A 20,578-nucleotide genomic window follows, 5' to 3' on the forward strand; every position below is an offset into this window, starting at 1 on the left:
TTCAGAAAACTAATATGGCATCTGGTCCCATCATCATTGGAAATAGATGGGGAAACAGTGGAAACAGTGGCTGACTTTATTTTTTGGCGGGGGGGAGCTCCAAAGTCACTGCAGATGGTGAAGTTGACTGCAACCATGAAATCAAAAGATGCTTACTCCTTGGAAGAAAAGTTATGACCAACCTAGACAGCATATTAAAAAGCAGAGACACTACTTTGCCACCAAAGGTCCATCTAGTCAAGGCTATGGTTTTTCCAGTAGTCATGTATGGATGTAAGAGTTGGACTTGTATGAGTTGAGGTAGTTTTCAGCTAGCTATTTGATGTCCTATTTAAGAAAACCTACTTAAGTTGGACCATAAAGGAAGCTGAGTGCCGAAGAATTGATGCTTTTGAACTGTGGTGTTGGAGAAGACTCTTGAGAGTCCCTTGGACTGCAAGGAGATCCAACCAGTCCATTCTAAAGGAGATCAGTCCTGAGTGTTCATTAGAAGGACTGATGCTGAAGCTGTTAACTTCAATACTTTGGCTGCCTGATGCGAAGAGCTAACTCATTTGAAAAGACCCTCATGCTGGGAAAGATTGAGGGCCAGAGAAGAGGATGACAGAGGATGAGATGGTTGGATGGCATCACTGACTCATTGGACATGAGTTTGAGTAAACTCCAGGAGTTAGTGATGGACAGGGAGGCCTGGCATGCTGCAGCCCATAGGGTCGCAGAGAGTTGGACACAAACGACTGACTGAACTGAACTGAACTGATCCTACTGGAACAGAATATATTTGTGGGTACTAGTGAAATGCTGTAGATAATTGGATCTGTTGGCCTAAGAGTGTTACATGTGTGCTTTGAGCACAGAAATTACATATATAATTTGAACATTATCGCAGCATTGTCTATAAGGTTACATTGGTTGATTTGTTTGTTTTGAGGAAATGAGAATAAAATTTGAGAAAAGCTTAAGTTTATGATGTCACAGTAAATGTAAGCCTTAAGTGCTAAGATTTAACATTAGAGTTAAAGGGAAGTGTTAGAACTGGACATGGAACAACAGACTGGTTCCAAATAGGAAAAGGAATATGTCAAGGCTGTATATTGTCACCCTGCTTATTTAACTTATATGCAGAGTACATCATGAGAAACGCTGGACTGGAAGAAACACAAGCTGGAATCAAGATTGCCGGGAGAAATATCAATAATCTCAGATATGCAAATGATACCACCCTTATGGCAGAAGCCACGGGCTTCCTTGGTGGCTCAGAGGTTAAAGCGTCTGCCTCCAATGCGGAAGACCTGTGTTCAATCCTTTGGTCGGGAAGATCCCCTGGAGAAGGAACCAGTAACCCACCCCAGTATTCTTGCCTGGAGAATCCCATGGACAGAGAAGCCTGATAGGGTACAGTCCATGGGGTCACAAAGAGTCAGACACAACTGAGCGACTTCACTCACTCACTTATGGCAGAAAGTGAAGAAGAACTAAAGAGCCTCTTGATGAAAGTGAAAAAGGAGAGTGAAAAAGTTGGCTTAAAGCTCGACATTCAGAAAACTAATATGGCATCCGGTCCCATCACTTCACGGCAAATAGATGGGGAAACAGTGGAAACAGTGGCTGACTTTATTTTTCTGGGCTCCAAAATCACTGTGGATGGTGATTGCAGCCTTGAAATTAAAAAATGTTTGCTCCTGGGAAGGAAAGTTATGACCAACCTAGACAGCATATTAAAAAGCAGAGCCATTACTTTGCCAACAAAGGTCCGTCTAGTCAAGGCTATGGTTTTTCCAGTGGACATGTATGGACGTGAGAGATGGACTATAAAGAAGTCTGAGAGCCAAAGAATTGATGCTTTTGAACTGTGGTGTTGGAGAAGACTCTTGAGAGTCCCTTGGACTGCAAGGAGATCCAATCAGTCCATCCTAAAGGAGATAAGTCCTGGGTGTTCATTGGAGGGACTGATGTTGAAGCTAAAACTCCAATATTTTGGCCACCTGATGCAGAGAGCTGACTCTTCTGAAAAGACCCTGATGCTGGGAAAGACTGAGGGCTGGAGGAGAAAGGGACGACAGAGGATGAGATGGTTGGATGGCATCACCGACACAATGGATATGGGTTTGGGTGGACTCTGGGTGTTGGTGATGGACAGGGAGGCCTGGTGTGCTGTGGTTCATGGGGTCACAAATAGTTGGACACAACTGAACTGAACTGAACTGAACCGAAAGGGAAGTGTAGCTTCAGCAGCAAGACAAGAAGTACCTAGGGATGAGGACAATAGGGAAAGGAAATAATGACCAATACAGATTCAAGTAATAGGTGCTTAATAGGATAAGACCCTGATGTTCTTCACAATTGCTTATTAGGCACCAACTATGTGCCATGAACTCCTAATTGCCAAATTCAGACTTAAATTGAAGAAAGTAGGGAAAACCACTAGACCATTCAGGTATGACCTAAATCAAATCACTTATGATTATACAGTGGAAGTGAGAAATACATTTAAGGGCCTAGATCTGATAGATAGAGTGCCTGATGAACTATGGAATGAGGTTCATTCCATAGAACACTTTTTCACTCTCCACTTTCACTTTCATCAAGAGGCTCTTTAGTTCCTCTTCACTTTCTGCCATAAGGGTGGTGTCATCTGCATATCTGAGGTTATTGATATTTCTCCTGGCAATCTTGATTCCCGCTTGTCTTTCTTCCAGTCCAGTGTTTCTCATGATGTACTCTGCATATAAGTTAAATAAACAGGGTGACAATATACAGCTTTGACGAACTCCTTTTCCTATTTGGAACCAGTCTGTTGTTCCATGTCCAGTTCTAACTGGACGTGGAGACAGGGATCAAGACCATTCCCATGGAAAAGAAATGCAAAAAAGCAAAATGGCTGTCTGAGGAGGCCTTACAAATAGCTGTGAAAAGAAGAGAAGTGAAAAGCAAAGGAGAAAAAGAGAGATATAAACATCTGAATGCAGAGTTCCAAAGAATAACAAGAAGAGATAAGAAAGCCTTCTTCAGTGATCAATGCAAAGAAATAGAGGAAAACAACAGAATGGGAAAGACTAGGGATCTCTTCAAGAAAACCAGAGATACCAAAGGAACATTTCATGCAAAGATGGGCTCGATAAAGGACAGAAATAGTATGGACCTAACAGAAGCAGAAGATATTAAGAAGAGGTGGCAAGAATACACAGAAGAACTGTACAAAAAAGATCTTCATGACCCAGATAATCACGATGGTGTGATCACTCACCTAGAGCCAGACATCCTGGAATGTGAAGTCAAGTGGGCCTTAGAAAGCATCACTATGAACCAAGCTAGTGGAGGTGATGGAATTCCAGTTGAGCTATTCCAAATCCTGAAAGATGATGCTGTGAAAGTGCTGCACTCAATATGCCAACAAATTTGGAAAACCCAGCAGTGGCCACAGGACTGGAAAAGGTCAGTTTTCATTCCAATCCCAAAGAAAGGCAATGCCAAAGAATGCTCAAACTACCGCACAATTGCACTCATCTCACACACTAGTAAAGTAATGCTCAAAATTCTCCAAGCCAGGCTTCAGCAATATGTGAACCATGAACTTCCAGATGTTCAAACTGGTTTTAGAAAAAGCAGAGGAACCAGAGATAAAATTGCCAACATCTGCTGGATCATGGGAAAAGCAAGAGAGTTCCAGAAAAGCATCTATTTCTGCTTTATTGACTATACCAAAGCCTTTGACTGTGTGGATCACAATAAACTATGGAAAATTCTGAAAGAGATGGGAATACCAGACCACCTGATCTACCTCTTGAGAAATTTGTATGCAGGTCAGGAAGCAACAGTTAGAACTGGACATGGAACAACAGACTGGTTCCAAATAGGAAAAGGAGTTCGTCAAGGCTGTATATTGTCACCCTGTTTATTTAACTTATATGCAGAGTACATCATGAGAAACGCTGGGCTGGAAGAAACACAAGCTGGAATCAAGATTGCCAGGAGAAATATCAATAACCTCAGATATGCAGATGACACCACCCTTATGGCAGAAAGTGAAGAGGAACTAAAAAGCCTCTTGATGAAAGTGAAAAAGAAGAGTGAAAAAGTTGGCTTAAAGCTCAACATTCAGAAAACGAAGATCATGGCATCTGGTCCCATCACTTCATGGGAAATAAATGGGGAAACAGTGGAAACAGTGTCAGACTTTATTTTTCTGGGCTCCAAAATCACTACAGATGGTGACTGCAGCCATGAAATTAAAAGACGCTTACTCCTTGGAAGGGAAGTTATGACCAACCTAGATAGCACATTAAAAAACAGAGACATTACTTTGCCAACAAAGGTCCGTCTAGTCAAGGCTATGGTTTTTCCTGTAGTCATATATGGATGTGAGAGTTGGACTGTGAAGAAGGCTGAGCGCCGAAGAATTGATGCTTTTGAACTGTGGTGTTGGAGAAGACTCTTGAGAGTCCCTTGGACTGCAAGGAGATCCAACCAGTCCATTCTGAAGATCAGCCCTGGGATTTCTTTGGAAGGAATGATATTAAAGCTGAAACTCCAGTACTTTGGCCACCTCATGGGAAGAGTTGACTCATTGGAAAAGACTCTGATGCTGGGAGGGATTGGGGGCAGGAGGAGAAGGGGACGACAGAGGATGAGATGGCTGGATGGCATCATTGACTCGATGGACGTGAGTCTGGGTGAACTCCGGGAGTTGGTGATGGACAGGGAAGCCTGGGGTGCTGCGATTCATGGGGTCGCAAAGAGTCGGACACGACTGAGCGACTGATCTGATCTGATCTGATCTGATGTGCCAAGTCTAGACAAGCAATCAGAGTAGAACATCTCATTGTGGGCTATAGAGATTGGTTTCTGTCTGATTTTATATGTCCTGTTGAATCAATTTTATCTCCCTTCTTCTTTCAGATGAAGAATTTAGACTTGAAACCACAAAAATTGGAATTTCTGAAGAATATTTCTTCCTTTTTGAGATGTTAGATCAGTGTGTACATGTCCATTTCAAACTCCCTAAATATCCTTCCTCCCATCCTTCTCCCAGGCAACTATAAGTTTATTTTCTAAATCTGTGGTTCTGATTCTGTTTTGTAAGTTTATTTGTATCATTTCTTTTTCCATTCCACATATAAGGGGTATCACTTGTGTCTTTTTTATTAATTTATTTTAATTGGAGGAGTCATATGACATTTCTACTTTTCTGACTTACCTCACCTGACACCTGCATTTAGAATATAGGAAAATAAATGAGCATTCAAGATTGCACTCAGGACTATGGAAAAAAGAAGAGAATGGAATAGAATGGACAGAGCAAAAGTGAGCATTTGCTTTACCCAAGTGGCCATGAAGGCCCAGATGGGTGGATGCCATCTGGGCAGAGGCTGGAAGAGATCAGCAAAGCAGAGGTGCCAGAAATAGGAACAAAGACTAAATATATGTTGATTATAAATCACAATATCAAGAGACCGAAGTAACAAAATGGTGGTCATTTATTTGGGTTTTCTTTTTGTGTTGTACATCCTGCACTTAGAACTGAAGAGGCCAACAACCCAGGGATGCCAAAGAGTGCAGACAGACAAACAAACAAACAAACACACAAACACACACACAAAAGCTCTAGCCAAAGGACCAGAAAAGAGAAAACCTAGCAAGACAGAGAACTTTTAGAGAATAACCTCTCTATTCCAGCAAAATACCATAAAATACCATTACTAGGAGCTTCCCTGGTGGTTCAGACGGTAAAGCGTCTGCCTGCAATGCAGGAGACCCGGGTTCAATCCCAGGGTCAGGAAGACCCCCTGGAGAAGGAAATGACACCCCATTCCAGTACTCTTGTCTGGAAAATCCCATGGATGGAGGAGCCTGGTAGGCTACAGACCGTGGGGTTGCAAAGAGTCGGACTCAACTGAGCGACTTCACTTTCACTTTCACCATTACTATGGCTGCCTCCCACCACACCAGCAAAGTCCAGACCTCTACCCTCAAATCACTTTGTTATAACAAAGTATTCCCAATCATCCCCTTTCCTGACTGACTAGGATGGTGTCAGAGAAGGCTGAGTAGGGTTAAGGTTTATTTCTTTCAACTCCTTGGTAAAACTTATTCTTTTTTTCATTCTTCATTTTTATTGGAATATAATTGCTTGACAATGTTGTGTTAGTTTCTACTGTATAGTAAAGCGAATCAGCTATACATATACATATATTTCCTCATTTTGGGATTTCCTTCCCTTCTAAGTTACCACAGAGCATTGTATAGAGTTCCTTGTACTATATAGGTTTTCACTAGTCATCTATTTTATACATAAATTTATTCTTAAACATTTTATTGGTTTTGATACTATTATAAATATGGTCTTGGAGAAGGAAACAGCAACCCACTTCAGTGTTCTTGCCTGGAGAATCCCAGGGATGGGGGAGCCTGGTGGGCTGCCATCTATGGGGTCGCACAGAGTCGGACACAACTGAAGCGAATTAGTAGTAGTAGTAGTATAAATATGGTCATTTTCTTTATTTCTTTTTCATATAATTCACCATCAGCTTATAGAAATGCTAGCAATTTGTGTATGATAATTTTGTATCCTGTAACTTTACGGAAGTCATTGATGGGTCTAGTAGTGTCTGGGTGGAGTCCTTAGGATTTTCTTGTCAGAAATTCCATTTGTTTAAACTTGGTCTTGGTGTCAGTGATTCTTTTGTCATGAGTTTTGATTTTCTTATTTCTTAGAATAAAGATTTTCTGTTGTTAAGAGGTTTAGGCTCCTATTTAAATCTTTTATTTTCACAGGCAGGCATCCTGTTGTGTTTAGTGTGCAGGTCTTAACCTCCTTTTTTAGATAGTGGTTCCACTGACAGTTTAAATTTTAGCAGCTTTGTGTCATTTTGGTCAGATTTTGGAAAAGGAAATGGCAACCCACTCCAGTACCCTTGCCTAGAAAATTCCATGGATGGAGGAGCCTGGCGGGCTACAGTCCATGGGGTCGCAAAGAATCGGACACGGCTGAGCAACTTCACTTTCCGTCTGCTTTAACTGGTGCCACGGGGGCTCACTGCTAGTGCTGCCTGAGGGGATAAAAGGAGTCTTCCTAGGTTGGGGTGCCAGGTCTCTCTCTGGGATGAGAGGTTTTTGGCCTCAAGCAACTAAGAAGCTTCTCTGTTCTAGAGCTGCCTTATCTTTGCACTACAGACCACATGCTTATTACAGTGAGACATTCCTCTCCCCCCAAACCCTGGCCCTCTCTCCCCTCCCACACACACTGGTTACCCTAGTCACCCTGGTGTCTCTGGCAAGAGACGGGTTACTCAGGCCAATCAAAACAAGAGGCTGCTTTGTCTGGGTGCTTATGGTAGGATGCCCTCCACTGGTTACCCCTTGTAATACCTGGTCTCTGGGAGGAAGTGGGGCTTGTTGTTTAATGTTCCAGAACTCCCTTGTTGATGGTGTTGGGTTTGTCTCATACACAGGAAGTCCCCTACATACAAATGATTTTCGTTCAGAGAGCTTGTTCATATGTCCAATTTGTTTTAAAGTGCAACGAAGTTAGACTGGGTACCTAACTAACACAGTAGGCTATATAGTACTATACCATAATAAGTTTATAATACTTTTCACACAAATAATTTGGCTGGCATACAGGATCTGTCAACTCATGAAGGGTTACTGACTGGAAGGAGAGATGGGAAATGGTAGAGCTGAAGGATTGTCAGCAACAGGAGATGGAGGGTGAGCTGCAGTTTCACTCACAGCTGATGTTGCTGGCACAGGTTCTGGTTCCTTGCAGGATTCAATTTTATCTACCCTCTTGAAAAAATGATGCAGTGATGTCTGGGTGATAGCTCTTTTTTCCTCATCATAGATGGCAAGGTAGCATAGGTTGCATTCTGAATGGCTGCTGCAAATTTCATGTTCCATCCTATGTTCCTGTGTCTCAAAAACTAACTGCCTCCTCAAGGAATTAGTAAGCTCCTCGTGTTGCACAACAGTACTGTCAAGTACACAAAAGCACAACCACTCATAGAGCATGCGTGCAAGGGACAATGTACGCCAGACACATGAACTAGCATGGTTGGACATGCAAATATGTGTCACATCTCTGAAAGTTTACAACTTGAAGGTTTGTATGTAGGGGACTTATCATAGTTTGAGGGACTTCTGTTTGATCTGTAAGAGGAACGGACTACTTGACTCTCTTCTATGGCTAGGTTGGATCACCATCTTCTGTTCAGTGGGGAAATTAAATCCTACCACTTAGGTTGTCTTTCCAGTCATAAGGTTCCAAATCAATTCACCTCCCTCTTAACATTTTTGAGAGTTTTCCTTTGGTTGCCTCCTTCAGTTCAGTTCAGTTCGGTTCAGTCGCTCAGTTGTCCGACTCTTCGTGACCCCATGAATTGCAGTACACCAGGCCTCCCTGTCCATCACCAACTCCTGGAGTTCACTCAAACTCATGTCCATCGAGTCGGTGATGCCATCCAGCCATCTCATCCTCTGTCATCCCCTTCTCCTTCTGCCCCCAGTCCCTCCCAGCATCAGGGTCTTTTCCAATGAGTTAATTCTTCGCATCAGGTGGCCAAAGTATTGGAGTTTCAGCTTCAGCATCAGTCCTTCCAATGAACACCCAGGGCTGATCTCCTTTAGAATGGACTGGTTGGATCTCCTTGCACTTCAAGGGACTCTCAAGAGTCTTCTCCAACACCACAGTTCAAAAGCATCAATTCTTTGGCACTCAGCTTAGTTATTTCCATAGTTTATAGAGGAGCAAAAACAAACAAACAAACAAAACAGGTCTATGCTCTCTTGTACAGACCTGAAGTCTATGTTTAACTTTTAAGAAACTGATATTTTCCAAATTAATGGTATCATTTTATATTCCCAACGACAGTGTATGAGGTCTAGTTTCTTTCACATCCTTGCCAACACACGATATTGTCTGACTTTTAGTCATTCTAGTCATTCTAGTGGGTATGTAATGATTGCCATTATAGCTTTAATTTCCAATTACCTGATGACTAATGATGCTGAACAACATTCATATGCTTATTTGCCATTTGTATCACTTCTACAGTGAAATGCCTATTCATCTTTAGCCAAATTAAAAAAAAAAACTGGGCAGTTTGTTTTGCCATTGTTTAAGAGATCCTTATATATTCCAGGTTCAAGTCCTTTTCAGATATATTTTGCAAATATTCTCTCAGTCTGTGGTTTGCTTATTATTATCTATAAAATATCTTTTGGAGAAGTGAAGTCTTTAGTTTTCTAAGTCCTACTTACTCACATTTTCCTTTATAGTTTGTGCTTTTTGTAACCTATTTAAGAAAACTTTTGCCTTGCTCTAATAAATTATCACAAACTTAGGTTAAAACAGCACAAACTTATTTCATATAAGTTGGTAGGTCAGAAGTCTGGTGGACTTTGATGACTTCTTTGCCTTGAGACTCACAAAGCCAAAGTGAAGGTGTTGACTGTCTAGGCTCTTATCAGGGCCTTCTGGGAAGAATCTATTTCTAAGGTTGGTCAGGCTACTGTTAGATTCTAGTTCCTTTCTGCTGCAGGACTGAGGTCTCTGATTCCTTGCTTTCATCTGGGGCTGACCTTAGCTCCTAGAGGCCCTTCTCCAGTTCTTGTACATGGACCCCAACATCACTGAGCCAGCAACAGAATAGCAAATCCCCATATTTGAATTTTTTTTTAATTGGAGGATAATTGCTTTACAACATTGTGTTGGTTTCTGCTGTTCAACATGAATCAGCCATAAGCATACATATATTCCCTCCCTTTTGAGCTTCCCTCCCACCCACCCCCAACCCAGCTCAGCATCAAGCCGAGCTCCCTGTTATACAGCAGCTTCCCACTAGCTATCTATTTTAAACATGGTAATGTATATATTTCAATGCTACTCTCTCAATTTGTCCCATCTTCCCCTGCTATGTCCACAAGTCAGTTCTTTACGCCTGTCTCTATTCCTGCCCTGGAAATAGGTTCATCAGTACCATTTTTCTAGATTCCATATATATGCCTTGTTAGTTACTCAGTTGGGTCTGACTCTTTGTGACTCCATAGACTGTAGCTTGCCAGGCTCCTCTGTCCATGGAATTCTCCAGGCAAGAATACTGGAGTGGGTAGCCATTCCTTTCTTCAGGGGATCTTCCCAAACCAGGAATCAAACCTGGGTCTCCTGCATAGCAGACAGATTCTTTACCATCTGACCCACCAGGGAAGCCCCCAATATGCTTACATGTATATTTGTCTTTCTCTTTCTTCACTTGTCATGTTTGGAATTTATTACCTCCCCTTCTGTCAATTTCTTTTGCCTCCAGAGAGAAAGTTCTATGCTTTTAAAAGCTGTGATTAGACTGGGCCCACTCAGATAAACCAGGATAATCTCGTTAAAGTCTATAACCTTAATCACACCTGTAAAGATGTGACCCTGGGTATTTAATATACTTACAGGTTCCAGAGATTAAGGTGAGGACATCTTTGGGGGACCATTTTACTTACCATACAAAGTCACTAAGGTTTTCTTCTAGTTTTATAATTTTAGCTTTACTTCTGTTATACATTGTGGTAAAATATATTTTGCCATATTTTATATTTGTTGTATTTACATGTTTTGACTTATGAGTCCTTTTGTAAATGGAGAGGTATAGAACAAGATTCTGTGTATGTGTGTCTATTACAATCCACTTGTTACAGCACCATTTTCGAGAAAACATTACCCCTTTCCCATTGATATCCTTGGCATCATTAAAAAAAAAAAATAATTGAAAATACATAGATTTCTGGATTCTCTATTCTGCCCTAATGCTCTATTTCTTATCTTTCTGCCAATTCCAGTCTTAATTACATAGTTTCATAAATCCTATAATCAGATTGTTTAAATCCTCCAAGTTTGTATTTCTCTTTGAAAATTTGGGTCTTAAATCCTCTGTATTTCCATATAAAATTTAAAACCAGCTAGTTAAGGTTATAAAAAAATCCTGCTGGGATTTTGATTGGTATTACATCGAATCTTTAGATTAACTTGGGATAACTGTCAGCTTAATATTATCTTCGGATCTATGAAAATTATAAACTGAGTTGTTTTCTTGAAATTCAAATGTTGACGTTCTAATGCCCATGTGATTGCATTTATATTATAAAGTTAATTAAGGTCACAGGTGCCAACTAGCTTCAGTCGTGTCCAACTCTTTGCAACCCTATGGATTGTAGCCCGCCAGGCTCCTGTCTATGGAATTCTCCAGGCAAGAATACGGAGTAGGTTGCCATTTCCTACTCCAGCGGATCTTTCTGACCCAGGGATAGAACTTTGTCTCTTACTTCTGTCTCCTGAATTGGCGGTTCTTTACCACTAGCAACAACTAGGAAGCTGAAGTCATGGGGTTGTGTCCCTAAATCCACAGGACTAGTGTCCTAACAAGAGACACCAGGAGTTCACACACACAAAGAGGCCATGTGAGGATGCAGTGAAAATGTAAGAGCCCTCAGGACAGACTAAACCTGCAGACTTGGTGATATTGGACTTCTAAACTCCAGAATTGTGAGACAATAAACTTCTGCTGTTTATGACACCTGGTCTGTGGTATTTTGTTATGGCAGTGCTATCTGACTAATATGAACATGACATATCTCTTTCAATCATACAGGCTTTATTATCTCTAAGCAATATAATTTTCAGGATACAGGTACTACACATCTTTGGTCAAATTTGTCCTTAAAGTATTTCACAGTGTTTGATGCTATTACAAATAATTTTAAATTTAATTTTCTTCCACTTATTAACAGAGTTTCCATACACTCTACATCCAGCTTACCTTATTGCTAACTTACATCTTACATTTATCATGGTACATTTTCACAGTTATTGAACCAACAATGATACAATACTGTTAACTAAACCCCATAATGTATTTGGATCTCATGAGTTTTCCCCTTCAGATTTTTTTCTGTTCCTGGATAACATCAGGATGTCACATCATATTTAGCCTTTGTCTGCTTTGTCCCCTTTGATCTGTGAATATCTCAGATATTCCTTGTTTTTGATGACCTTGACAGTTTTGAAGAGCCAAGTACTGTCAGAATGTCTCTCAGTTTATGTTTTTCTTATGGTTAGTGTGGGGTTCTAAGGGCTTAGGAAGACAACAGAAGTAAAGTAACAGTCTCATCAAGTCCCATTAAGCATATATGCTGTCATAACTGATGATGCTGACCTGTCCGAGGCAGGGTGTCCCGGTTTTCTAACTGCGAAGTTGCTTTTTGTCCCCTTTCCATACTTTATACTCTTTTGATGTAAATCATGAAGTACAGCCCACTCTCAGGGTATGGAGAGTTAAGGCATACCACCTTGAGAGGGAACATCTATATAAATTAAGTGGAATTTTACCAAGATCTGTCTCACCTCTCTATTTACTCAATCATTTATATCCGCATGTACTCATTGATGTTTATTTTATACTTTGGGTTTTAATTCAATACTAAGTTACATTTTTGTTCAAACTGTTCCAGCTTTGGCCACTGGAGGCTCTTTTCACGTTGCCTTCTGACCCTCTGACATTCAAAAAACAACTTAGCTATTTTTAAGGATCAAGCTTAGTATGTTAATTATATTCACACTGTGCAAAAGACCTCTAGAACTTTGCAAAACTTGAAAAACTAAAACTATTCCCATTTCTCCCTCTCTGTAGCACCTGGTAACCATCACTGTGTTGTGTTTCAATGAATTTGACTACTCTAGATATCTCATACAAGTGGAATCACACAGCATTTATCTTTTTCTGACTGGCTTATTGCACTTTGCTTAATGTCCTCAAGGTTCATCCTTCTTTTTCAAGACTGCATAATGCTCAATTGTATGTATACATTACATTTTCTTGCTTCATTCATCCTTTAGTGGACATTTGAGTTGCTCCACCTCTTGGCTACTGTGAATATGTTGCAAAACCTGGGTGTGCAAATATTTCTTCAAGACCTTGCTTTTAATTCTTTTGGATATATACCCAGAAGTGGATTGCTGGATCATAGAAATCATACTAGTTCTACTTTTAATTTTTGAGGAACCTCTATACTCTTTTCCATAGTGACTGCAACATTTTACATTCCCACCAACAGTGCACAAGGGTTCTAGTTTCTCTGATCCTTGCCAACATTTGTTACCTTGTGTGGTTTCCTCCAACTTTGTGGGTTTGGATTTGAATGCATTTATTCTAGTGGCTAGAGCCACATGATTCAGAGTTCCTTTCAGGAGAATCTGATGTAGGGAGTATAGCTGATCTAGCTACTGGATTTTCAGATCAACGGATATTATCTGTGCTGAGGCCACAGTCCCCTTCAGCCACTAAGCAAGACATGGTCCAAAGTCAGGTCATTTCTGCCTAACTCTGGACTCCTTCTGAAGGCTCTACCTTTGTCTTAAACCCTCCCCATTATCTTTTGTGTATTAGAAAGATACCCTTCCCCTAATAGGTTCTTGCACATCTAATTTTGTCTTGGCATCTACTTCTCTGACACAGCATTTCTGGGAAGAAGTGAAATTAGATATTTAGTTTACTACCATAATTTAACTATTAGGACAATTGCTTCAAATCACCCTCTTTAGTTTGCTGACATTAACATGGTCATAGCCCTGGAAATAACTTGGTGCCAAATGTGTTTCACAAGTAATCTGAAGAGTTTTAGAAATAAATTTCTTTCAATGAAAAGAAAAAAAAGATATTTAGTCTAGTGTCTTAATATGGAAGTGACTATTAAGTTTTGAGTTCTTTAAAGATGGGAGAATGAATTACTTCTAATGTATTATCTGAGAGAAAGTTTATTGTTCTCATTTACTGAAACTTGAAATATTCCATCAAATTACCCAGGAAAATCCAGGTAGCAAAAAATATACAACACTGTCCATTCCTTTAACAGATTTCAAACAAGTTTTAAAAGGCCACAGAACTATATATAAATATATGAGTGTGTGTGTGTGTGGACACACACACTATACCATTTAAACTACTTCTATATTCTATACTTAAAATTTCAAGTGTAGAAGCATACTTTTTAGAGCTGAGGTAACACCAACTTTCCCTCAACATAACTGCATAGGTGTGTAAGGTTAAGTGTGAATTCAAGTCACCTGATCAATTCCATTTTGATTTTAGGTAAAAAGCAGTACATTATACATGCATCTGAACGAAACATCTTCAATACGTCTGTGTCCGTGTGTCTGTTTCAGTGGAAGGGGGAAGAACAGGTATATGCCAGGGAAACGCTGACTGAACCACAGGTAACTGAATGTTAGAAGTCTGCTGTAGTTGGTAACACAGAAACATACACAGTCTTCGTATTCAAAGTCTTCATAGGGATTTCTTCTGTAATTTCTAGAATGGAAAGAAGAAGTTTTAAGGAAATAATTTTTCTATCTATTCTGGATGATATTAAAAAAAAAATGTTAACTGCCTGGATAGCAAGATATTCGGCCTTACCTTAAGGGAAGCCTAAACTTTGTCTCAGCTACTGGGTGGGGGGGAGGTACTTTTTCCTGAATGACAGGAGTATCTTTTGTCATATATTGTGAACACACCTGGTAGTTTATGCTAATGAGATGACAATGAGATGACTCAGGGTGGAGCTGGCCACACCAGAAAAAACAATCATATGAGCAATTATACCTATGTAATGAAGTCTTAATATAAACTCTGGACATCAAGGCTCAGGTGAGCTTCTCTGGTTGGTAATACACTGTACCTGCTACTGTCATGCTCTGGGGCTAGGAGGAGGAAACACTGTCCATGGCTCCTTGGGGAGAGATGATCTGAAGTTACATACTTGGACTCTCTTCCAGATTTGGCCCTTTGCATCTCTTCCCTTTGCCTGATTCTAGTTTTTTTTTCCTTTCCCTATAATAAATATGGCCATGAGTACAACAGCTACCATAAGTTCTGTGAATTCTGCTTGTAAATTATCAAACCTGAGAGTGATTTTGGGAAACTCTCTGAAATGTGCAGTTGGTGTCAGGGTGACCAGAGTCTTGTCCGAAGTCTTTTGTCTGCCTAACTCCTAATACTTGGGGTTAGAAGTTTTAGGTAGATTTCTCGAGGACTGTGCCCTTAACTTAACTAATCTGAGTACTGACTAAGATGTACCTACACCCTCACTCAAATAGTATTTTCTTTTTTTTTGTATGCATGAATTCCTTTATTGAAAATATTGGGCTAGCACTGCATTACATACACTCAATATCCATAAATGAAGGGCTACACATGTCTGATGGACAATATTGTCAAACAGTATTTTCTATGTCTACAGAAAAGGCCTAGACTCAATTCTAAGCAAGTAGCTCAGAGTTGTGGTTTCTAAATACTAACACCTTACAATAGGAAGAACAATCAGTTCCAAGTTTAGGGAAGAAAGAGTATATGATAAGCCAAGGACACTTACAATGTCAGAAAGCAAGAAGTTATCAAAGATCGAAGGCTCAGGTCAAAAGATACAGGAGACAATATGACTAAAGATAAAATATTTGAGCATCCAAAAGTATAACACAGATGTTATAGATCAAAACACACTGAATACATAAAAGCTCAAAGAAAATGGGGACAGAAAGGACAGAGAGAAAGAGAGAGAGAACAAAAGAAAGCCACAACTACTGAGCCTGTGAGCTCCGGAGCCCACAGGCCACAATGAAAGAGCCCATACATGCCAACTACTGAGTCTGTGTGCCACAACTAGAAAGTCCGTCTGCTGCAACTAAAACCCAACACAGCTAAATTAAAAACAAACAAAAAAAAGTGTCCCTGTATACTGGATAATTTAGAAAGCCACATGCATGCCCAGAGCAGTATGCGTACTTAGAGAGACCTGAGAAGACCCTAGGCATTCGATTCTGATAAAAATAAAAGGCTTTTGTGGCCAAAGGTGGCTGACTTTCAGGACTCGGTGCAAAAAGAAAGAGAAGCCTAAGGCAGGGCCTGGCAGAGTTGAAGGAGTGGCCCAGAAAAGACCCAATCTTTAAAGACTAGGAGAAGTGGGTATTTTGTTTTTAAACTTTTAGTTCCTGGAAGTCAAAAAAACTCTTGTCAAAATATTAATAAAGGAACTATTTTTAAAAATAATTTGGAAAAGTCATAGACAGCCTTCAATCATTAAAAACAGCAAACCCTGGGGAGGAGAACCTGATTTCCAGAGTCACCACATTCAAATATCCAGTTCTCAACAATCAAAAAATTACAAGGCATACAAAATATAGGAAAGTACGGCCCATGCACAGGAAAACATAAGTAACAGAATCTGTCCCTGAGAAAGTGCAGATACCTGAACTTAACAGACAGTCTTAATCAACTTTCTTAAATGGAAAACAACAGACTAATGGAAAGGCCAATGGAAACCACAGACAAAGAACTAAAAAACCACGAAAACTATCAACAAAATGAGAATATCAATAGAGAAATTATAAAAAGGAATTAAACAGAAATAGTGGAAATGAAAAGTACAATAACTGAAATTAAAAGTCACTTGCGGGACTTCCCTAGCAGGCCCCTGGTCCCTTCTGATGCAGTGGGTGAGGGTTCAATCCCTGGTCAGGGACCTAAGATCCCACATGCCTCACGGCCAGAAAACTCCAGAAAACATAAGACAGAATGATACTGTAACAAATCCAATAAAGATTCTTAAATGGTTCACATCAAAAATTCTTAAAAAAAAAAGTCACTAGACAAGTTTAACAGCATAGTTTAGCAGAAAGAAGAATCAGTGAACTTGAGGATAGGATATGTGAAATCATCCAGTCTGAAGGAGAAGAAAAGAGAATGAAGAAAAGTGGACAGAACCTAAGAAGCCTGTGAGACACAGGCCAAGTGACCAACATACATTTTATGGGAGTTTCAGGAAGAAAAGAATATAAAGAATATTTGAAAAAATAAAAACCAAATCATGAAAGCAGCAAAAGAGATGGAAAATACCAGGGATACTCAGTAAGATTAAAAGATTAATTTCTAACCAGAAACCATGGGAGCAACAAGGCAAAGGGGTAACATATTTAAAATGCTAAAAGAAAAAACTATCAACAAAGAATTCTCCATTTAACAAAACAGAGTTTTTCTTCTTAATTTTTTCTTCAAAAATTAAGGAACAATTAAGACATTTCCAAGTAAACAAACATTGAGGGAGGAGATCATTACTACCAGCTCTGACCACAAAGAGACGCTACATGGATCATTCAGGTTGAAATGAAAGGGTGCCAGACAGTGAATCAAAGTCATGTTGCTGCTGCTTTTAATTTTCAACCCCACTTTTTGTTTTCTACATGATTTAAAAGTAAATACATAAAACACAATTAAGAATTTATGTTTGGGGGCACATAATTATAAAGATATAAATCCTGACAAGAATACAAATGGGGACAGAGCTGTATAGAAGCAGAGTTTTTGTATGTTATAAAAGTCAAACTGGCATCAATTCAAACTAGACTGTTATAAATTTCACATGTTAGTTGTAATCCCCATGGTAAACACTAGCATCTTAAGAGAAAAAAACACAAAAGGAAGTGAGAAAATAGTACAATAAAAAAAAATCAACTAAACACAAAAGGTGACAATAATGGAGGAAATGAAGAGAAAAAAGGCACAAGGCTCCTAGAAAAAATTTCCCAATAAAATGTGAGAGCTTCTTCCTTATCAGTAACTATTATTTTTCTTTTTAACCAGAGCCTAACTGACCTGGAGAAAGAGAAATACCCATCTCTAGGCCCCTTCAGCCTTCCTTTCTACCTAAAGAGGAAAAATTAAAAAGCTGAATAAACATCTGTGAAGGTCATAGCTCAGAGGCATAGGCCCACTCAAGACTGAAAACTAACTTTAAAATTATAGAACACTTCTGCCACTTCTCCTCCCCTCATACTCTACTACAACATCAGAAGGGCTCCTGTATAATAGGGTATTACAGCTGAAAGGATGTGCAAAGCTCTGACCATATTTAAAAAGGAATCTCTAGGGAAACCATAAAACAACAGAAGGAAATTGGAGCCTCTGGAGCCTACAGCAACAATAAACAATTATAGCCTAATTCCTAGAAGATAAACATAAAACTTTACAATGAAGGCCTACCTTACCTCAGTTCCCTTTCCCCAAAACATCATGTACTGTTATAAACCAAATATCACAAGTTATTCTAAAAGGGAACACAGTAGGAAGAGATGAAGCAAGCATCACCACTAGACTCAGATGTGACAGAGATTTTGAAATTATCAGACTGGGAATTGAAAATAACTAGGATTAATGTTAAGGATGCTAATAGAAAGGGTGGACAACATTGAAGAACAGATGGGTATGTAAGCACAAAGATGGAAATACTAAGAAAGAATTAAAAGGAAATGTTAGAAATCAAAACACTGTAACAGAAATGAAGAATGCATTATACCAAAAAATTTATACTCAAGAACAGCATATTCAAACTTCAGAAAATCAAAGATATGACTACTTTGGGAAAGACAATGTCTAATAACTTTCCACCAGTGCTGGGAGACACAAATCTTGATTTAGAAACTCCAATAAATCCCACGCTATAAGGCTGTAAAAATAAAAGGATGAAGTGACAAAAGGTTTTTGGGATGATAAGAAGGATGGCTATTAATCAGAAAAAAACCAGATCCCATTAAGGGAAGCTATTTGAGTAAATGATTCCAGTAGCATCAGCATTAAAATGAACACCCATGTGAAACAGGATTATAGAAAAGAACACAAGGGGAGGGCTAAAAAGTCAATAGAGAAAGTGTCGGAACAGCCACAGAAGCTGAAATCACAGAAGTGGATGATGTAAGTGAGTAAGAGAAAACCTATCTTTAAAGGATGATGTAAGGGAGTAAGAGAAAACCTATCTTTAAAGACACTAGCCTGTGTCTTGTCCTGACTCTCTGTCTTCTCAATTATGGAATGCAGAATGTCAACTAATGACCTAACTCTTCACATTTTTATGCAGCTCACTGAGAAAAGGCATGCTTTATAAGTTGTAAAGGAGGAGGCACATAAAGTCAGTTATGTTTCCTTTAAGCTGTTATTTTAAGATACAGTGATCATTTTGATTCTCGGGGAAGAGGACAATTTTGGGATCAGCAAACAAGCTAACTTACCTAGAAGCGTATGTTTTTAATAATATACCATTATATATTTTTAGATTTATTTCCAAAACAAAAAGTAATCATCATTTTAATTATTATTAACATTCACAATATGGCAAATTTCTGGAGATAGCAAAAAAGTAAAAGAAAACAATAGCATAATCTCTTACACATATAATCTACAAATGATTGATGGTATCAAAATCTATTTTCAAGAAAATAAAAACAAAAATGAAAAAGATTAGCATGTTCTAAAATCTCCTCACCTTCTGTTTGAGTCTCATTCAGAAACAGCTTTAGCTTCCTGCTCCGGAGGCCAAACATCTTGGCAGCTTCATACAGAAGACCTTGGTGGGTAAGCCCATTCTGTCCAAGTGGATTTTCAAGCAGAAGAGTGCCTACTGTTCCCATTAAACACTCTACAGAAAAATAAAAAAGATTTAAATCCTGAGAGTTCACCCTCTCGCTGGTGGATCCCTACTGGAGGTGGTGACCAGATATCTCTACTGGGCAGAGCTACAGGCTTGAAAGCCAGAAGTGGGTACAAGAGTGGGATTCATTGTAGAAATAGAAAATATTCCACTGGGGGAAAGAAGAAAGGGAAGAAAAAAAATTAGTATAAGAGCCCAGGAGTTTAGGGAAGAGATATTCAGTAAACAGTCAATCGAAGCACATGAAGACAGTAATAAATGTGCACAATGAGGATCTTAAAATATCAAGGAAAAACAAGTATCGATCTAGTCTGCTGATTAAGGTGTGGATACTTACAACAGTTCTCAGAACATATTTCAAGAGAAAAAGGGGAAAAATTAAAAATTACAATGGTCTGGCATTTAAACAATTCAGCTGCATTTAGCTGTGATTTTTACCTAACCAATTTATCTTATTTCCTAACCATGTTAGATGGATGGGTGTTCTACATAAACGCACCAAAGAAACAGGCCATGAGTGTCCCCCAAAGAAATGTGGGCGTCTACATTTTAAATTACTAAGTTGAAACTGACTTGAAATATCCATATAAATCAGAAAGATTGAACATTAAAGGAATCTTAACACCTAGCATTCCATTACCTGCCCGCTGAGTGTTCACAACTGGGGGAGGTACGCACCTTGTGGATCTGCATTCAAGAGCTGTAGGTTGATGTACTGACAGAGAAGAGTACTAGGACTGTCCATCACAGACAGCGCTGATCCTGCAGTCACACACAGTGTTTTTCCACTAAGATTCAGTAAGTTGGTTTGGTTTTTTATTTCTAAAAATAACAACAACAACAAAAAACAATCATTCTTTAGGGACAACAGTTCAGAGCTGAAGTCATTCACTTTTTCTTAATTATTAAACTATCATGTACCTTTACAGTGATGCTTTCCACTTAATTTACATTTATTAAAGAACACTGCCTTTTCTATAAAATTAGACATTAATGACATACACATAGTAGGAAATCTTAATGTTGCAAAATAGCATAATATTCATAACTTATAAACAAAGCAAATTAA

At 39.2% G+C, this 20,578-nt stretch overlaps 1 protein-coding gene across 1 annotated transcript in view; it reads right to left on the reverse strand.

Annotated features, from left to right (window-relative positions):
- Positions 1-13,774: 13,774 nt before the first annotated feature.
- Positions 13,775-20,578, reverse strand: part of IARS1 (isoleucyl-tRNA synthetase 1) — a 76,940-nt gene continuing 70,136 nt past the window's right edge. The window contains exons 32-34 of the mRNA XM_055579047.1: positions 20,188-20,331; positions 19,345-19,497; positions 13,775-14,345 (exon numbers count right to left, since the gene is read on the reverse strand). Coding sequence (XP_055435022.1) covers positions 14,263-14,345; positions 19,345-19,497; positions 20,188-20,331 — 380 coding nt within the window. The 3' untranslated portion in view covers positions 13,775-14,262. The remainder of the gene's footprint in view (positions 14,346-19,344; positions 19,498-20,187; positions 20,332-20,578) is intronic.

Source organism: Bubalus kerabau, chromosome 4, assembly GCF_029407905.1.
Source record: "Bubalus kerabau isolate K-KA32 ecotype Philippines breed swamp buffalo chromosome 4, PCC_UOA_SB_1v2, whole genome shotgun sequence".
Taxonomy (NCBI): domain Eukaryota; kingdom Metazoa; phylum Chordata; class Mammalia; order Artiodactyla; family Bovidae; genus Bubalus; species Bubalus kerabau.